At 49.0% G+C, this 19287-nt stretch overlaps 1 protein-coding gene across 3 annotated transcripts; it reads left to right on the forward strand.

Annotated features, from left to right (window-relative positions):
- The first annotated feature begins 28 nt into the window (after positions 1-28).
- CDC25B (cell division cycle 25B) lies at positions 29-17724 on the forward strand. Of its 3 annotated transcripts, none has more exons than XM_081289789.1 (16): positions 29-305; positions 9550-9659; positions 10290-10341; positions 12083-12124; positions 12266-12302; positions 12520-12642; positions 12757-12879; positions 13042-13173; positions 13603-13680; positions 13768-13944; positions 14112-14207; positions 14732-14794; positions 14942-15040; positions 15250-15383; positions 16022-16133; positions 16277-17717. In XM_081289789.1, exons 1-16 carry the CDS (start codon positions 298-300, stop codon positions 16415-16417), a joined length of 1527 nt encoding a protein of 508 aa, XP_081145915.1. In that variant the 5' UTR covers positions 29-297; the 3' UTR covers positions 16418-17717. The 3 variants fall into 3 exon arrangements, with proteins under 3 accessions (XP_081145915.1, XP_081145913.1, XP_081145914.1); XM_081289788.1 differs by lacking the exon at positions 29-305 and adding an exon at positions 7611-8646 and having other exon boundaries at positions 16277-17719; XM_081289787.1 differs by lacking the exon at positions 29-305 and adding an exon at positions 5703-8646 and having other exon boundaries at positions 12520-12879; positions 16277-17724.
- The last annotated feature ends 1563 nt before the right edge of the window (positions 17725-19287 follow it).

Below are 19287 nucleotides of genomic sequence, written 5' to 3' on the forward strand. Positions count from 1 at the left end.
GTCCTCCGTGCCCATCCCCTTCCCGCCGCCCCGGACTTGCCACCGGGGGCGCTGCGGCCTGCGGGACCGGCCAGTGCTCGGGCCTCCGGGTGACCCGCCGGTAACCGCACAGGCGGTGACGCGCTGCGCTGCCACTGCTCTCGGTGGAGAGCGATTTGCTGCATAAAAAGCAAAATAACTCCTCCCGTCGCCTTAGGTTTAGGGTGAAAATGACCCTCATTCTTTTTTTTTCGGAAATTGAAAAATACCCGAAGCTAAAAATCGCTAAAATCGCTTTTCACACCAGCACCTGGAGAGATGCGCAGGTAACATTTTGATACATTTCCTTGCAATCTTTTCTCTAGGCACAGTTTTTTTTGTTTTGTTTTGTTTTGTTTTTAATGGATAAAACGCATCATGCTATCTAGAATGTATATCTGGCATCTGTTTTATCTAGAATCTAATGATGATAATTTTACCATATCGAACATGCTTTTCTAACGGTTGTATATAGTTCTAAGTGTGGATGAGCACTAACCCACATAACCCATTGTTACACACTTAGGTTATATGTATAGACAACACCACAGTTTTGTTTGATGATCCTAATGATATTTTAAAAGTTCTAGTAATCCCACACTGTAAAGATAAATACTGATAATAACTCAGTGTTTCGCTGCCTGGGCTTTTCCACGCACATAGCCATACATGTACCTTTGCACCTATAGAAATAATGTCTTGAATATACATAAGCATTTACACACATAAATCCATGAAACCTCCTCCTCCAGCACCAAAATACATAAAAATGATGAGTTCTTAAAACAAGTTCATTGCAGTGTTTTAAAACCTGGCGTAGAACAGCAACCCAAGGAGACAGGTTGAGAACCTGAGACTGGATGAAGGTTCCAGTGAGTGGGTGTAGGCAAGAAAAGAGGACCAAAGACAGTGCCCTGGGTGCTACAAGGTTAAGGGGGTGCAAGAAAGGACCATCAACAGAAGCATAAGGAGCCGTTGAAGCCACAGGGGGAAATGGTCTGAAAACCAAGGGAAGAAAATACAACTTATTAGGATTTGAGTCTTGTGGATTTTTTTATTAATTTATTTTTTAAAATTTAATTTAATTTTTTTAAACTGAGGATTTAACCCAGGGATCCCCAGCCCCCCCCCCTTTTGTGTGTGTGTGTGGGGGGATTGAACCCAGGGCCTTGTGCATGTGGAGCAAGCACTCTACCAACTGAGCTATATCCCCAGCCTTCTTTTTTTGTTTTTTATTTTGAGACAGAGCCTTGCTAAATTGCTGAGGCTGGCCTTGAACTTGATGATTATCCTGCCTCAGCTTCCCAAATTATTGGGATTATAGGTGTGCACCACTATGCCTAGCTGTGAATTTTCTAGTTCTATCCTTTGCCTATATTTCTTGTGTTTGTCTTTCTTTTTTTAACATTTAGTTTTTAGTTATAGGTGTACACAATAACTTTATTTTATTATTTTTATGTGGTGCTGAGAACCGAACCCAGTGCCTCACGAATGCTAGGCAAGCACTCTACCTCTGAGCCATAATCCCAGCTCCAATCTTTCTTTTCTTTTTCTTCTTTCTTTATGTGTGCAGGTACATGTGTGTGCTAGTAATCAAACCCAGAGCCTTGTGCATTGCTAAGCCCATATTGTACCACTGAGCTATGCTTCCAGCCATTTTTCTTTACTTTTAGGAGCTCTTCATATGTTCTGACATAAATTGTTTTTCCCTCCTGGGGATTAAATCCAGGAGTACTCTACTACTGGGCTATATCTAGAGCCCTTTTTATTTTTTATAGTAAGACAGGGTCTGTCTGGCCTGGAATTTGTGATCCTCCTGCCTCAGCCTCTTAAATTGCTGGGATTATAGGTTTATGTCACCACACCTGGTTTATGTATATTGTTTTGTGGTTTTGTTTGTTTGTTTGTTTAGGGGGATAGTGGGGACTGAACTCAGGCACTCAGCCACTGAGCCACATCCCCAGCTCTATTTTGTGTTTTATTTAGAGACAGGGTCCCACTGAGTTGCTTAGTACTTTGCAGTTGCAGAGGCTGGTTTTGAACTTGAGATGCTCCTGCCGTAGCCTCCTGATCCACTGGGATTACAGGCGTGCGCCATCGTGCCCGGCTGTATATTATTATTAATGGGACACATTTGGTATAATATTTTGTAGCTCATATTGTGAACATATTTGCATGTTAACAAATATCAACATAGGTGAATTTCATGCTTCTTTTACTCTAGGAAAACTTTGTTTAAAATACCATTTTCCAAACTAGGTATGGTGGCACATGCCTGTAGTCTCAGTGACTTGGGAGGCTGAGGAAGGAGGATCACAAATTTGAGGCTAACCTCAGCAATTTAGCAAGGCCCTAACCGACTTAGTGAGACCTTATCTTAAAATTAAAAGTAAAGCTGGGAGTGGTAGAACATGCCTGTAATCCCAGCAGTTTCGGAGGCTGGAGCAGGAGAAACTCAGATTCAAAGCCAGCCTCAGCAACTGCTAAGCAACTCAGGGATACTCTGTCTCTAAATAAAATGCACGATAGGGCTGGGGATGTGTCTCAGAGGTCAAGTGCCCCTGAGTTTAATCCCCAGTACCAAAAAATTTAAAAGGGCTGGGGATGTGGTTCAGTGGTAGATCATCCTTAGGTTCAATCCTCAGTACCAAATAAATAAAATCTCAAAAAAAAATTTAAATGCCATTTTCAGGAGCCCAATATGTAATCATCCAATATTTGACATTTTGCATATTGAGCCCATCAGATGTCAAGCATCAGGCATCCCTGCTCAACTGCCTTTTAAGTACTGAGGATTGAACCCAGAGGTGCTCAACCACTGAGCTATAGCCCCAGTTGTTCAGTTGTTTGTGGGTTTTTTTTTTAATTTTTTATTGATTATTTAAAGCATTACATAGCTCATGATATATCATCTTTCATACATTAGACTCAAATTGTGTTTTGAACTCCCAATTTCACCCCAAATATAGATTGCAGAATCACATCTGTTACATATTCACATTTTTACATAATGCCATATTAGTGTCTGTTGTATTCTGCTACCTTTCCTAACCCCTACTATCCCCCCTCCCCTCCCCTCCCCTCCCATCTTCCCTCTCTATCTCCCCTGCTGTTGTTCAATTCTCTCCCTTTTTTTTCCCTCCCCCTTGCCCCTCATAACCTCTTATAATTTTATGTATCCTTGAAGGTCTCCTACCATTTCCATATGCTTTCCCTTCTCTCTTCGTTTCTCTCCCCCCATTCATCTTTGTTTACTGTAGTCTTTTCCACATGCTCTTCCTTCCTGGGTTTTTTGTTTTGTTTTGTTTTGTTTTGTTGTTTTGTTTTGTACTAGGGATTGAACCCATGGCAAGCACTCTACCAACCAAGCTGTATCCCCAGCCCCCCCTCCAGTTATTTTTATTTTAGGGTCTTTCTAAGTTGCTAAGGCTGGCCTTGAACTTCAATCCTCCTGCCTCAGTCTTGGAAGTGCCATTATCTGCAGCCTTTAAAGAGAAGCTACCTTCCATATTGAAACACAATGACTCAATACACATACTTCCATGTATACTTTTATCCTCTTCTGAAATGAAATCTTTACAAATGGATTATTAAGGTCAGAGACCAACCTTGATCTTGACCTATGCAAGATGCCTGGAGACTGGAATAGGTGAATGACTTGGTCCCTATTCTTTGGTAGCTCACTCAGTTTAAGGAGATAAGTAAGATGCAGGAAAATGGAAAAGGAGATTTTAATACATACGCTGTTTCTCTCAGTAGTAGCCCCATCTTAGGAATTTATTCTATAGATAGGCAGCACCCAGGCACCAACAGATGTACTTGCTGTTAATCATTGTCAAAGCCAATAACCTAAATGTTCAGCATTAGGGACTTGAGTAAGCATAGGCCATATGGTACTAATATGGATCCATCTCTAAGTGAAGTGAAGAAAGAAATGTATGGAACAATGTTTCGTATATTGTTTTTGTAGTTTTAAGAATACAGGCGTACACATGCTTGTAAATGTATATTCCTGCATTGTTCACTAACCCATGTGGCTATGGAGCCCTTGAAATGTGGCAAGTTCAAGTTGAGATATGCTGTGAGTGTAAAATGCACCTTGGATTTTGAAGATATCCAGGTTTTAAAGCTATCCGTTGGATTTTGAAACTGTCAAAAAAGTATGTAAAATATCTCATTAATAATTTTATTGACATGTTGCCATGTTCAAAGTAGTCTCCTGTGTTTCTTTTTATTTTTTATTTATTTAATTTTTTTTTTGCAATGTTGAGGATTGACCCCAAGGCCTTGGGCATGCTAGGTAAGCACTTTACCACTGAACCATATCTCCTATTTCCTTTTTTTGGATTGTTTATTTTTGTTTTGTAGCAGGGATTGAACCCAGGGCACTCAAGCACTAAGTTACATCCCCAACCCTTTTTATATTTTATTTTGAGACAGGACCTCTCTAAGTTGCTGAGGCTGGCCTGGAACTTTCTTTTTCTTTTTTTTTTTTTAAGAGAGAGTGAGGGGGGGGGAGAGAGAGAGAGAGAGAGAGAGAATTTTTAATATTTATTTTTTAGTTCTCGGCGGACACAACATCTTTGTTGGTATGTGGTGCTGAGGATTGAACCCGGGCCGAACGCATGCCAGTCGAGCGCGCTACCGCTTGAGCCACATCCCCAGCCCTGGCCTAGAACTTTCGATCCTCCTACCTCTGCCTCCCAAGCTGCTGGGATTACAGGCATGGGCTACCATGCCCAGCATTTTATTATTTTTTTTAAATGTTGTTATTACTAGAAAATTTTAAATCCTATATGTGGCTCACATTCATGCCTGCTATTACATTTCTACTGGCTATAAACTATCTTCTGTAAAATATGTAACACATTTATAATAGTAGCTGCCTGTGGGGAGGGGTCCTGAACATTGGTCCTGCTTCACTGTCTTTTTGTAACATTTAAATATTCAACTTTGTTTGAATTTGTGGTGCCATGGTAACCATTTTGGAGGGGCAGGGATACCCAGGATTGAACTCAAGGGCTCTCAGCCACTGAGCTGTATTCTCAGTCTTATTATGTATTTTATTTAGAGACAGGGTCTCACTGAGTTGCTTAGCCCCTCCCCATTGCTGAGGCTGGCTTTGAATTTGCAATCCTCCTGCCTCAGTCTCCTGAGCCTCTAGGATTACCTAAAACCCTTTAACATAGCTGGGTGTGGCTGCCCATGCCTGTAATCCCAGCAACTCAGAAACCTGAGGAAGAAATATCACAAGTGGGAGGCCAGACTGGCAAGACTGTCTAAAAATAAAAGTGACTCAGGAGGCTGAGAAAGGAGGATCACAAGTTTGAGGCCAGCCTCAGTAATTTAGCAAGGCCTTAAGTAACTTAGTAAGACCCTGTCTCAAAAAATTAAATAAATAAAAAGCTCTGGGAATGTGGCTCAGTGGTAAAATCCCCTCTGGGTTCAATCCCCAGTACCAAAATAAATAATTAATTAAAAGAAGTGCTGGAGGTGTAACTTGGTGGTAGAGCACTTGTCTAGCATGTGGGAGACCCTGGGTTTGATCTCCAACACACACACACACAACAACAACAACAACAACAACAACAACAACAACAAAACATTAAACATGCCATTAGCCATGACAGAAAATCCACAGGGAGGGGAAGTCCCACAAAGGTGAAGCTGTGTGGTAGCTGGCTTGGAGAAACAGAAGGGATTATGGAAATAAGAAGTTTATGAACCAATGAAAAAATAGGGAAAAAATTTATAAAATAGTATCATAGAGATACTATATCTCATTAAAGTTTCATGTTACTATCAAAAGTAACTGACAAGCTTAAAAATGCTTTATTTGGTAGCATTAAAGTATTCGTTACAAATTAAAACAACAACAAAAGAAGTATGTTTGCTCCTCTTCTGCCCAGGCCCCAGGGGTCACATCAGATGCTCTTGAATGAGTCTAGAGTTTGATGTGCTTAGTGCCAGGGTATTTGCTTCCATGGGGAGATGGAGCCTTCCATAGCCCACAGGTGTCCTGAACAGAATATAGCTAGATTTGGTCCTGTTACTATGCTGGTTGAAAATATTTCTTTTAACTTAATTTTGTGGACTGGTTTTTGTTTTAACTGAGCACATACTCCATGATCTAATTGGCAAAAGGAGATTCAGCTGGACACACAGAGCTGACATGCAGGCCTCCACCTGTGGGATATCAAAGGATTCCAGAGATTTTCAGAATCCACACAGCAGGTGGTTTCCTCTTCAAATACCCTGTGGGGATTTGTGTGGGAGGGGGTGGGGAGGTGGAGACCTGCTGTGTTGACTCTCTAATTGCAACCCTCAGAGCTAATAAACTGCCAGTCTTTGGAGTAGAAGCTGTCCAAGAGAGTGGAGCATTCCCATCCACTCGGGGAACTAAGGCCATTAATGTAGATAGGAGCTAGCTTCTAGAAGCTAGGTTTCTAGCTTGAGTCCCAGGGAGAATGAAGGGGGCGGGGGCAGCCATCCCTGCCTGCCTCAGCAGTATAGCTCCTGGCACAGCATAGGAACTGGGCAAGATATTGAGAAGTTCCCAGTTCCCACCTTGGTTGCTCCTCTCACAGGCTAGGATCTTTCTTTCTCCTTTCCTCTCATATTTGCTGACCACCTGGTGCACGCCCTCCCTTGTGTCACCCCCACCCAGTGTCCTAGGACAAATAGTTGGGATTGCTAGGGAAAGTGCTTTCCTGCTTTCCTGAGCTGTGCCCCGTCCCAGCCAGGAGCCTCTCTTCCCTGGGGAGATAGGATGCAAAATCTAGCTTTTGGGTGTAGCCCTCCCAGCTCCTTCCAGGGAAATAGGCTTGGCTGGAAGGTGATTAGATAATTAGAAGATGATCATTGTAAACTAATGACAAATTCAGCCTCCCTCCTCATCAAAGAAACTCCAATTAAACAATATGGTGTCACTGACACCAAATTAGCCAAGTCATCAGTGGGAATGAGATACTTCTTTGGTCGCTGACAACCCCCCAAATTCCGGAGGCAGAAATCCAGGCCTAAACAGGTTCGGTGGCACACGCCTGTAATCCCAGCTACTGGGGAGGCTGAGGCAGGGGGATAGTGAGTTCAAAGCCAGCCTCAGCTACATAGCGAGATCTTGCCTCAAAATAAAAAAATAAAAAGGGCTAGGTTGTGGTTCAATGATTAAGCGTCCCTGGGTTAAATCCCCGGTACCAAAACCAATTAAAAAAAAAAAAAAAACTGTGGGGCTGGGGCTGTGGCTCAGAGGTAGAGCACTCGCCTAGCACGCGTGAGGCCTTGGGTTCAATCCTCAGCACCACCTAAAAATAAATAAAATAAAGGTATTATGTCCAACTACAACTAAAAAACAAAATATTTTTTTAAAAAAAGAAAAAACTGTGAATGGTATTCATGAATATAATGCACTCCACTACTGTCATGTAAGAAATAAATTAAATAAATAAATAAGAAAAAAAAATGAAAGAAATCCATGCCTAGGCCAACTGTGGCGTTGCCAGGAAAAACTTGGGTCACATCCAACCTGGCGGCCTCCCCTCCTCAGTTCCGGTGAATTTGTGGTGCCATGTAACCCTTTGCGGGGGGAGGGGGGGCGGGTACGGGGAATAGAACTCAGGGGAAAGGGGGCTGGGCCTGGGAATTACGTTCTGCGGCTGCTTGGCACTGAACGTTGCGTGGACAGGTAGGCTACTGGGGTCAGAGGCTTCTGGGAGGGAGCATATCCTGGCTCCACCTGCCCAACCGTGTGACGCTTCTGTCGGTAAAACAGTACCGGGAACGCGGACGCGCAGCACAGCTGTGTTTGGCAAACTTCCTGGAGCCAGGTGGAGCATCTCAAGGTCCCTACCGGGTGGTCGTGCGCAATGTTACACCTCGGGGGGTCTTTCTGATGCCCCCCCCCCCAGGAGGTCTTGGCTTCCTCTGGGGTATGTTGCTCCAAATCAAGTCCCAAGAGGTGGAATTCTGGAAATTAGAATCCTGGTGCCCGGGATTGGGGATGAGTGGGCGTGGCATAACCCCCAATTCCTGTGCCTGGAAAGTGGGCGGGCTGGGTTTGTCCAGTCTAGGCGATGCTCACCCGGCGGGCCCCGCCCTCGGTCCCGCCTTCCTCTGACCGGCGCCCCCATTGGTGGCGTCGGGCGGCGCGGCCGCTGTTATTTTTCGAATATATAAGGAGGTGGAAGTGGCAGCTGCATCGAGAGGTTTCCCCGGCTGCAGCCTGAGTCCCGCGTCCCTCCACCCCTCCCCACCCTCCCCGCATCCCTTTCCCCTTGGGCTCCCTCGCTCCCAGTCCCGTTGCTCTTCCTCCCTCCCTCCCTTACTCCCACCCCGACCCGCTCCCTCCCTGGCCCCGGCCAGCTGTGCTGGGCTTCTGTTGGTCGCCTTGCGCCGGGCCCTGCAGCCAGCTTTTGCCCGCCCCGCCGCGATGGAGGTGCCCCAGCCCGAGCCTGCGCCAAGCTCGGCTCCTAATCCTGCCGGCGTACGCGAGAGCGCCCAGCGTCCAGGCCACCTCCCGGGCCTCTGGCTGGGGACTCATGGTCTCCTGGAGTCCCCGGAGCTTGCGGTCTCTAAGTCTCCAGTCACCACCCTGACCCAGACCATGCACAATCTCGCCGGGCTCGGCAGGTAGGACGCCCTGAGAAAGCCGGGCGTGGAAATGAAGGAGGCCAGGACTAGGATCCTGGGACACTGGGCACGGGAGCCCAATTTAAAAGGTGGAGTGGGGAGGCTTCCCGACAGAGCAGAGGCACCCTTGCCCCTGCTTCAGGAGTCCAGGGCAAGGGCATTGAGACAGACTGTGGCTTACACCCTCCAGGTGACCTGATGTGGACCCTTTTTCCCCCTCCCCCTCCCTCGTTTCGTCTCTACCACGCTGTCTCCCTAATCACTGCCCCAACAGCCACCATTTTGCCCCAGGCAGGGAATCTAATTCCGGGCCTAGAGGGGGAACCTGAGGGTGGCATAGCTGTGGTTCTCACCGGTTGGACCCTCTGTTCCCTGCACCACCCCATTCTGCCCCCAGGGTTAGTGATTAAAGAAGGATCCTGCTCCCTAAGACAGTGTGTAGGGAGGCAGGAGGGTGCTGGTTGGGATGCCGGCAGCAATAGAGACCTAGGTCTTGGCCCTTCTTCCTGGAAGGAGCATGAATGGATGTGGGTCTGAGAGCTGGGGAAGCTACTCTCCAGCTACTTTGCTGCCCCCCTCTCCGACCCCTCTGGGCCCCAAGCCCAGCCTCCTTGCTCTTGTCCCTGGATTGATTCATCTCTCCCTGCACCTTGGAGAATTTTTCCTAAAACAATCAATCCAGACAAGACAATTAATAGATTGAGCCTTGCAGATCTGAGAGGAGGGGTAGACCTGATGGGATCACCTCCCACAAGTTCTTCTCTCAGTGAAGGGGCTCCCTGGGACATTGTAGAGGCTGGATGGGCCCTTCAGAGGTGGTGGAATGCGGGAATAGGGGCCGACCAGCCCTTGAGTTCTACATATTTATCTTTCTCCTTTCCTGGGTCCCTTCTCCCTCCCCAGCGAGAACCCAAAGAGTCTGCCCTTTGGAAGCCGGCTGACACACCTATCCCTGTCAAGGCGGGGATCTGAATCTTCCCTGTCATCAGAGTCCTCTGAATTTTCTGACGCAGGTGAGACCCAGGGTCCCTGGGGGAGGTCCCCAAGTGCCAGGAGAGTGGGGGAACTGCTTGGGCCTCTTGACTTCCCTGCCCTTCAGATTAACATCCTTCCTACAACCTGAAAGGCCTAGCAGCCTCCCCTAACCTGCCCACAAAGTTGGAAGACATACCTCTGATGAGGCTCACCACACCCAGTCCATTCTGTGGAGAGGGTAAGAGGGTGGGGCCCTCTGCGGAAGGTGAGATCTTACCTATTCAAAACCAGGCGCCAAAGTCTCTAAACCACAGCCCCACCTGGAAGGCATTTACAGTTGAAAGTTGGTCTTTTAGAGCATTCTCTTATAGTCTGGAATGTTTTTCTAAAAAGCTGTTGTGTCTTCCAAAGTATTTTAAACCAATTTAAGAAAAATGCTTAGAAAAATATACGTAGAGGAGTTTCCATAGCGAACAGGGAGCCAAGCCCTGTGCCTTTTGATGGATAGTGTGTCATCCTCCGAAGCCGTGGGTAGGTTTTTGTTTCATTGTTTAAAATAAAGTGTCCAGATTTAAAATAAAAACACGTTTATTTTTCTCTTCTTTGGATGCCGTGGGGAAAGTATACAGAAAATACTACTTTCAGATCAAGGTGTTCTGTCCCCTTAGGTCTCTGCATGGATTCCCCCAGCCCTATGGACCCCCAGATGGCAGAACAGACGTGAGTAGAGAATGGGGGTGGATCCCTACTACCAAGGACTCACCACTTACTTTTGGGAATCCTAGTTCTACTAAACTCAGTGGAGAGGCCAGGGAAAGTAGTCAGATCCCTCAACATTTGTCTGGGGCTAGTTGACCTTCCCAGACCTTGCTCCCTGTTTCAGGGAAGGGTCTGCTCTTATGGAAACCAGATGAGAGTGGGCTCAGGAATGGTAGGGAAAGAGTTCCCTGGGAGCAGAGGATGGCTCCCACTAGCCAAGTCTGTTTTTCAGTCCAAGCCCATATGTCCCCTTTGTTTGCCCATACATATTATGTGTGTGTGTTTGAGAAATACCAACCTAAAAGTATGGTCCCACTAATTCAAAACTTTAATTTGCTTTAGGCCAAGTTGCACACTGTTGGCTGCAGACTGATTTGGCCCTTGGCCCATTAGCAATCTCTAGTTTCATGACACACTTTACTCTCTGGCCAAACCCTGGAAGTCAAGAGAGCTGGTGGTCTCTGCTCTGGACGAATACCTCTCCCTTTGTTAGGGGTTGTGAGTAGTGCCTTCCAGAGGACAGCTGTTCCCATCCAGCTGTTAAGGCCCAGGCAGGTGGAGCAGCTGCCAACCATTAGTAGGGGCAGCTGGGTATCCCCAGCCTGAGCCCGGGGACTGTGGCTTTGGGTTTAGGGCAGTGACTGTTTCCTCCCTTAGCTTTTGATCCGACTGGGCGGGGTACAGGGTTTGTTCACAAACAGGAAACAGAATTGAGTGGGGGTGGAGGGCAACACAGAGCTGCCCTTGCCTTACCCCTAAGGACTAGGTGCAAATTGGAAATGAAGCCGATTAATTGGTCATCCTGATGCCAAGTTGGCTGAGCACAGCCCTCTCTTGAGGGAACAGGGACACCCCTTGATACTTTGGCCCAGAGTCCCTCCCCCCCTGCACCTGCCTTGACAGTTAGTTTCTCAGAAAGAAGCTGGTGTGTGTGTGAGTGTGCATGCACAGATGCACAGAGTTCCCCATGGCAGGTGGTCTCCAGTAACATAGCTGGGGGGCGGGGCCTATATACAGAAGCTTATGCTTTAGCTTCAAAAGGAACATCTGTTGGAATTCCTTGCCTGCTGGCCTCTTCTAAGGCAGAAGGAGGGGGTGGAACAGAGGCTGGGTCCTGGAAAATTCCGTAGGAGGGAGGAAAGGATGTGACCCTGTACATTTGTCACTAGGGGGTCTGCTGTGGCAGACGGGGGCTGGTCCAGGGGGCCATTAAAGCAGGCCCCTGTCCTGGAAGGAGCCAGACCAGTTCCTCACTGGGGGAGGAGAGCCCAGCCTTGCTGGCATCCACCCCTGACTAAACTCACATTGCTGGATGCCCATGGCCGTCATCATGGGGTGGATGGATGCCTTCCCTGGCAGCCATATGGCCCCACTTAGGTGATTTGCATACAGGTGGAAGGCTTGTATGCAGGCTGGCGAGACTGTTGCCTTGGTGATATCTCAATGACCCTGTGACCTGCCCCAGCTGTCTCCTTCACTGCTTGTCTCTGGGCCCTCTTCCATTCAGGGAAGCCTTTAAAATTCCAGGCTGCCTCTCATCTCCCCTTCCTCAATACCTGGGCCCCACTGACAGTGGGCCTCTTCCTCCCCCTCCCTTTGCTCTGGCCTGAGCCCTGGTCCTTGGGCCTTATGATTTGTGGCCTAATGCTGGGCGTAGGTGATGGGATATAGAGGAAGATGGGCCACATCTTCTGTCTTCTAGGTTTGAGCAGGCCATCCAAGCAGCAAGCCGGATTATTCGAAAGTAAGTGTCCCTGACCCTCTCTGCCCATGACAGGCTGGCCCCCAGGGATGTCAAGGGATCTAGGGGAGGGATATCTTCCCTGCCTTTAGTCCCTGTCCCCAGGGACTTTTAGCTCTGAGCTTTCCCTGTTTCCTTCTGCAGTGAGCAGTTTTCTATCAGACGTTTCCAGTCCTTGCCGGTAAGTGTCCTCTGAGACCCAACAGAAAACATAGGGGTGCTGACTGGGTAGGGGCACAGGCATCCCAGGGCTACCTCCCAGTTGGTTGGGGAACATGGGGTTTCATATGAGGCTGAGCAGGCCAGGGGAGTTGGAGGAGGGGCAGAAGAGAATAGAGTCTAGGCTGGTGGCCAAGAAATGCAGCCTTCAGTATCTGCTGTCCTTCCTGGCTTCCTAGGTACGGCTGCTGGGCCACAGCCCTGTGTTACGGAACATCACCAACTCCCAAGCACTGGAAAGCTGGAGGAAGAGTGAGGCAGGTGACAGAGCTGCCGGCAGTCCTGGGGAAGACAAAGAAAATGTGAGCTGCTTCTGGAAGGCCCAAGTGGGAAACCTCCAGGGAAAGAAGGGGGCATGCATGCCTGGTGGTTCTCTGGCATCCAGTGATGCCCCTCCTCTTGCATCTCGCCCACAGAATGGATTTGTCTTCAAGATGCCATGGAAGCCCACACATCCCAGCCCTGCCCATACTCTGGCACAGTGGGCCAGCCGCAGAGAGGCCTTTACCCAGAGGCCAAGCTCAGCCCCTGACTTGATGGTACATAAGGAGAGCTGACCCTTTGGAGGGACCTTAGGATATAGCTTGGGGGAAGGAAAGGGTAGCGTGGGACCCCCCTAGGCACTGAGAAGGAAGGGGTTGAGGACTGACTCTGGTCCTCCCCACCACTGAGCAGCCTGTGTGTGTTTGTCACTCTGGCAGTGTCTTACCCCTGAGCATAAGATGGAAGTAGAGGAGCCCAGCCCCTTGGCTCAGTCCTGCTCTCTGACCCCTGCTGAGGCAACTACTGAGGAAGATGATGGATTTGTGGACATTCTGGAGAGTGACTTAAAGGTAAACAGTCTTGGCCTGTCAGGTCCCTACCTCTCTCCCTGGGATGGCCCAAAAGAGAGGCTCTGAGCCCCAGCAGCAAGACATGACTTCATTTCAATGTCAGAAGAAGTATTTGAGGTAACTGAGTTACAGTCTGATCTCTGGCCAATCAGAGAAGGGCAAGTGACTGGTGCCACAGTGGAGGGGAAGCTGGGCAGGGTGAAGGGACATGCACAGCTCAGTACAAGCCCCAACAGCAAGTAGGTCCCTGCAGCTCTGGGGGCTTGGGGGCGGGGGCGCTGCTCTGGTAGAGAAGCTTAGCAGGGTCTGGGAGGGCTGCTGGCCTGGTGTTTGCTGAGGGGACAGAGAGAGTTGTGCTGGAGGATTCAGGCCTGAGGGGTTTGACTTGTGCCTGTGGTTGTGACCATGTCCTTGCTGATTTGATCTTAGGATGATGAAGCAGTTCCCCCAGGCATGGAGAGCCTCATTAGTGCCCCATTGGTCAAGACCTTAGATAAGGAAGAACAGGTATGCCTCTGGGGTGGCCCTGCCCTCTGGGTAGAATTTGGGATTAGGGATTGAATGTTCTGACCCCTGACCTGCCACCCTTGCCAGGACCTCATCATGTTCAGCAAGTGCCAGCGGCTCTTCCGCTCTCCATCCATGCCCTGTAGTGTGATCCGACCCATCCTTAAGAGGCTAGAGCGGCCTCAGGACAGGGACATGCCTGTCCAAAATAAGCGGAGGAGGAGTGTGACCCCCCTGGAGGAGCAGCAGCAGCCTGAGGAACCTGTGAGTGCCTTTCTCCTGGGACTGGGCTGTCACTATCACCTTGATGTTCCACTCACTTGGTCGTTCATGGCAGAGGGTAGGGTACAGCTGGTATTCTGGGCATGGTAGCACCGAGAGAACAGATAGCCTCACCCTTGACCCCTGCATCCTTCTGCCTTGCCTCTTAGAAAGCCCGTGTCCTCCGCTCAAAGTCCCTGTGCCATGATGAGATCGAAAACATCCTGGACAGTGACCATCGTGGGCTAATCGGAGATTACTCCAAGGTACCAGCACAGCATGGGGCCCTCAGGAGGCTTACCCTATTACTAATTGGGGACCCCTGCCCCTGGAGCTACTTCTTTTCCTCCTCTCTCCCCAGGGACTCTCTTTTCTTTGTCCTTTGTTATCTTTGCATCCTATGTTCCCATGCAGACTTCTCCCTCTGGCTCTTCTTGGTCTCCTGACTTTACCCAGATCTGCCTAGGCATCCATTGTACCTCAGCCTTGGAGAACATTTCCCACCTTATATCCATGTCGCCCCTCCTCCTGCCTCACTCCTGGACATGGTAGGCCTATGGGGCAGGAAGCAGAAAGTTCATGTTTTCTATTCCCTCCTTCACTTCCCCTTGGAAGGTTGTTCTCTGGTTATCAGCCCCAGGAGGTGCCTCTTGGTTGCTATGGGAACCAGAACTGAATTTGAAGGGCAAAGCAGGTGTGATCTCTGGACTTGGGAACAAAGCTCCCTTCCTTTTCAGGCTCCTGCTTTTACCAATTTTACTTTCTCGTTTCTTTTATCCCTTCCCTTCAGGCCTTCCTTCTACAGACTGTGGATGGCAAACACCAAGACCTCAAATATATCTCACCCGAAACGGTAAGCAGGGTTGAGTCATTTTCCAGGGGCCTTTTGGACTACTGTTGGCTGTGACCTCCTCTGGGGATGGGCTACATGTATGGACCAACAAAAGGGCAAGGCCAGTCCCTGGCTGCCAGCCTGACCTTCTGATGGCGCCACCTGCAGATGGTAGCCCTGTTGACCGGAAAATTCAGCAACATTGTGGAGAAGTTTGTGATTGTGGACTGCAGATATCCCTATGAATATGAAGGAGGGCACATCAAGGTGAGGTGGGACACTGGGCAAAGGCCTGAGGACCCCACGTGGCTCAGGCACCCTACTGCAAGGCTCAACCAGTAGAGGGCCCATGTGTGCCTTCTCATGGTAGGGAACTTGCCCAAGAAAGATGGGGTCACCTATCTGGGAACAGCAAGGGGAAGGGGTCTGCCTCCCAGGTGCAGGGCTGTGGCCTCACCCCTAGCATCTCTTGACAGACTGCTGTGAATTTACCTCTGGAACGGGATGCTGAGACCTTTCTGCTGCAGCACCCAATCATGCCCTGTAACCTGGACAAGAGAATCATCCTCATTTTCCACTGTGAATTCTCATCTGAGCGTGGGCCCCGCATGTGAGTCCCAGCTTTGTCTGCCCAGCCTGCTAGTGCCTGCCCTTGGCCTTTCCTGCCCAGGCTTGTAGGTGCTGGAGCTGTTGGAATGGCCAGAGGGGTGAGCCAAGCCTTTCAGCCTGTGTCTCTGGTCCTTTGCTAGTCTGTTTCAGGAGCCCTGAATATATCTCTTGAATTGTGTCCACTCATCACCTCTCTGCTTCCTCTTTCCTGGGCTAGGCCACAGATTTCTCTACTGAATATTGTGCAACTGCTCTCTGGAAATAGAGCTTACCACCTCTCTCCTGCCATCACCCCAGCCTCTTCTTTGCCCAATAAAGACCAGCAGACTTATCCTCTACTGGCTGATATTCCTGTGCTCAAAAACTTGTGTGTGGGCTGGGGCTGGGGCTTGAGCTCAGTGGCAGAGCACTTGCCTAGCATGTGTGAGGCACTGGGTTCAAGTCTTAGCACCACATAAAAATAAAATAAAGGTTACAAAAATTTAAAAACAAAACCTTCCGTGGCTTTCCCAAGGCCTTCAAAGGAACAATTTTTTCTTGAATATTTCCAAAGTGTAAAGATGAGGGAACAAGTCCTCTCATCTAGACCCCACCACATGGCCAGCTCCGATCCCCCCATCCCCCACTGTAATGTTCCAGGTGCCGATTTATCAGGGAACGAGACCGTGCAGCCAATGACTACCCCAGCCTGTACTACCCAGAGATGTATATCCTCAAAGGCGGCTACAAGGAATTTTTCCCACAGCACCCGGTACATGAATGGGGGTGGCTACATCCTCTGGGTGACAGACTGCAGGGGAAAGGCTTGGCCAGGTCATAGTCCTAAGAGAAGGAGAAGGAAGGGCTGGCTTCCCCTTTCCTCCAAATTGACAGACCCCTTCCATCCTGCCCTAGAACTTCTGTGAACCCCAGAACTACCGGCCCATGAATCACGAGGCCTTCAAGGAGGAGCTGAGGACCTTCCGCCTGAAGACACGCAGCTGGGCTGGGGAGCGAAGCCGGAGGGAGCTCTGTAGCCGGCTGCAAGATCAGTGAGAAACTGGTGCCAGTCCTGCCACCATCCTGGCCCTGTGAGGCCCTGGTGCCTATTGTACCATGGGCCTTCTAGAGGCTTCAGGTGCTATCCAGGGGAAAGACAGCATGGGTGTCCTGTCTGTCTGCCCCTGTCCCTGATTTCCCTTGTCTCACTCCAGTCATTTTCCATACCCTGGTGATAACACCACCCCGGGAAGACCCCAGCCTGGTGGGTTAAAACCAGGTCAGAGGAAATATTTTGTGTTCAGCAGGAACCTTTTTGCTTTTCTTCCTTCCTATTTGGGTCAACTCTTTTGTCTTCCTGGTCCAGAAAAGTCCCTTTATGTATGTGTCAGCTGAGGCTGTTGGGAGAGCCTTGCCCCTAAGGACGAGGATGGGCCAGGGCTGCCCCTGCCTCTGCAAGAATCATGGGTGTGTCTGCACGTTGCCCCTTTCTTTTTCCTGTCCCTCTGTCCAAGCACCTCCAGTGTAAACATAAGCTCTTACTCTTTCCTATTGCAGTATTACCTGCGTGCTTGATTTGTTTGTCTAACTTTTACCTGTCCCAGGACACAATCACTGGCTGTGTAGTCTCCCCCTGTCCAGTTGGGGTTAGAGATTCAAACAGCAGTTACCCCCTGGTCCTGGCTTTTGTTGCCCCAGAAAGGGATGTTATTATCTTTGGAAGTCCCTGAGGAAGGGGCTAAGGCCTGAATCAGGAGCCTACTGGAGGCCCCAATGCTGTGAATCCTAGGGCCTGACTGGTCAGAACTTGCTGCTGTCCTGTCATGGATGGATGGATGGATGGATGGATGGACTGTGGGCGGGTGGATGGCCATGAATGCATGGTGCCTTGCACACACATGTGCATATAAATTGAGTGGAAGCATTTTGGTGAACATGCTAGCCTGTGGCAGGAATGTATATGTGAACAAAATGTCTTTACAATTCATTTGGAAATATTCAAGAAAAAATTGTTCAAGAAAAAATGTGGAAGCAGCTAAACCAAGGACTGAGCAACCTCTGGATTCTGTATCTCAAAGTGGGGGAAGGGTTGTGCTTGAAGGCCCCATGAGACATCTGTTAAGGCCTTGGTTCAATAAAGCACTGAGCAAGTTAAGAAAGCAGCACTGTGATCTCTGGAGCCCTTGACAAAACCAAAGCTGACCACAGTGGTGGGACTGGGGCAGGGAGCAGGCCAGCAGAGGCTGGAAGGCTTTCTAGTAAGGTATCTCAAGTTCCCTTTCCGTCTTCTCTTGAAGTCTTCGATTTCTTGTATCAAAGACACTCCAGCCAGGACTTTCCCCTTTCCCCTCATCTGACTACCCAAGCATTTCCGAGCTTACCTTCCCTAAACCCTACACCCAATGGTAAGAGTAAGTGACCCCAGCATGCCTCAAGAACTGTCAATGGGGGCTGGGGATGTGGCTCAAGCCGTAGTGCGCTTGCCTGGCATGCGTGCGGCCTGGGTTCGATCCTCAGCACCACATACCAACAAAGATGTTGTGTCCGCCGAGAACTAAAATAAATAAATTCTCTCTCTCTCTCTCTCTCTCTCTCTCCCCCCTTTCCTCTCTTAAAAAAAAAAAAAAAAAAACTGTCAATGGGATGGGCTGGAGTTGTGGCTCAGTGGTAGAGCACTTGCCTAGCATGTGTGAGGTACTGGGTTCAATCCTCAGCGCCACATTAAAAAAATTGGATGAAATAAAGGTATTGTGTCCATCTACAACTAAATAAAAATTAAAAAAATCATTATCAATGGGAGCCAGGTGCAATGGGGCATGCCTGTAATCCCATCGACTTAGAAGGCTAAGGCAGGAGGATCATAAGTTCAAAGCCAGCCTCCGCAGTTTAGTGAGGTCTTAAGCAATTCAGTGAAATCCTGTCTAAAAATAAAAATGGCTGGGATGTGGTTCAGTGGTTAAACACCCCTTGGTTCAATCCCTGGTATCAACAAAAAAATTGTCCATGGGGCTGGGTGTGGTGGTACACACCTGAAATCCTGGCCACAGCAGAGGCAGGAGGATCACATGTTTAAGAGCAGCTTCAGCAATTTAGTGAGGCCCTTTCTCAAAAAGGGCTGGGGATGTAGCTCTGGTAAAGCACCCCTAAATTCAATTCCCAGTAAGGAGGAAATAAAAAAAGAAATCGTCAGCAGGACCAGGTACAGTGACATACACCTGTAATCCCAGTGACTTCAGAGGTGGAGGTAGGATTGCCAAACTCGAGGCCAATCTAGGCAACTAAGTGAGACCCTGTCTCAAAATGAAAAGCTGAGAGCTCTGGGCATCGTCATACTGAGACTTGCCTGCTCCACCCTCCCCCCTGGTTTCATAGGAAGGCAGCTGGACGCAGGCCGCAGGTCGCATAGCAGATAAGCAGAGCAGGCATTCCAGCCTGCCCAGGATTCTCACCCTTCACCTCTCACCTTGGTCCTAGCAGCCAATGGGGCTGGAGGGTTGACCTGACCTGTGTCACCTGTGAATGTCCTCCTGCATTATCCAGATCAGGATACCTGAACAGAAAGGAGCATGGACCCAATATCTACAGCCCCCAGGCCTGTGCCAGGTGCTGATGTCCGTGGCCACTTCTGTCCCCCTGAGCCACCATCAGAGTCATAGCGGCAGTCATGAGACACTTAGTAAGATGCAAACTTTAGACTTATAGCCTCTTGAGCCTCCCTGGAGGACATTTAGCTCATTTTGCCAGAGAGGTGGGAGGTGGCCTCAGAGAGACACTTAGTCAAGTCAGGAGAAAAAGTCCCCCAAGAGAAGCCCAAAGTGGGTTCTGGCATCCACCTTGAGGGAGGCAGGGACCTGGATCTGGGCAAAGGGCGCTGTGGGTTTGCCTCTTGGCTTTTGACTCAGGCCAGGACCTGCTTCCTATGGAAA

The sequence above is a fragment of the Spermophilus citellus genome (genome assembly GCF_964194105.1).
Source record: "Spermophilus citellus genome assembly, chromosome: 4".
Taxonomy (NCBI): domain Eukaryota; kingdom Metazoa; phylum Chordata; class Mammalia; order Rodentia; family Sciuridae; genus Spermophilus; species Spermophilus citellus.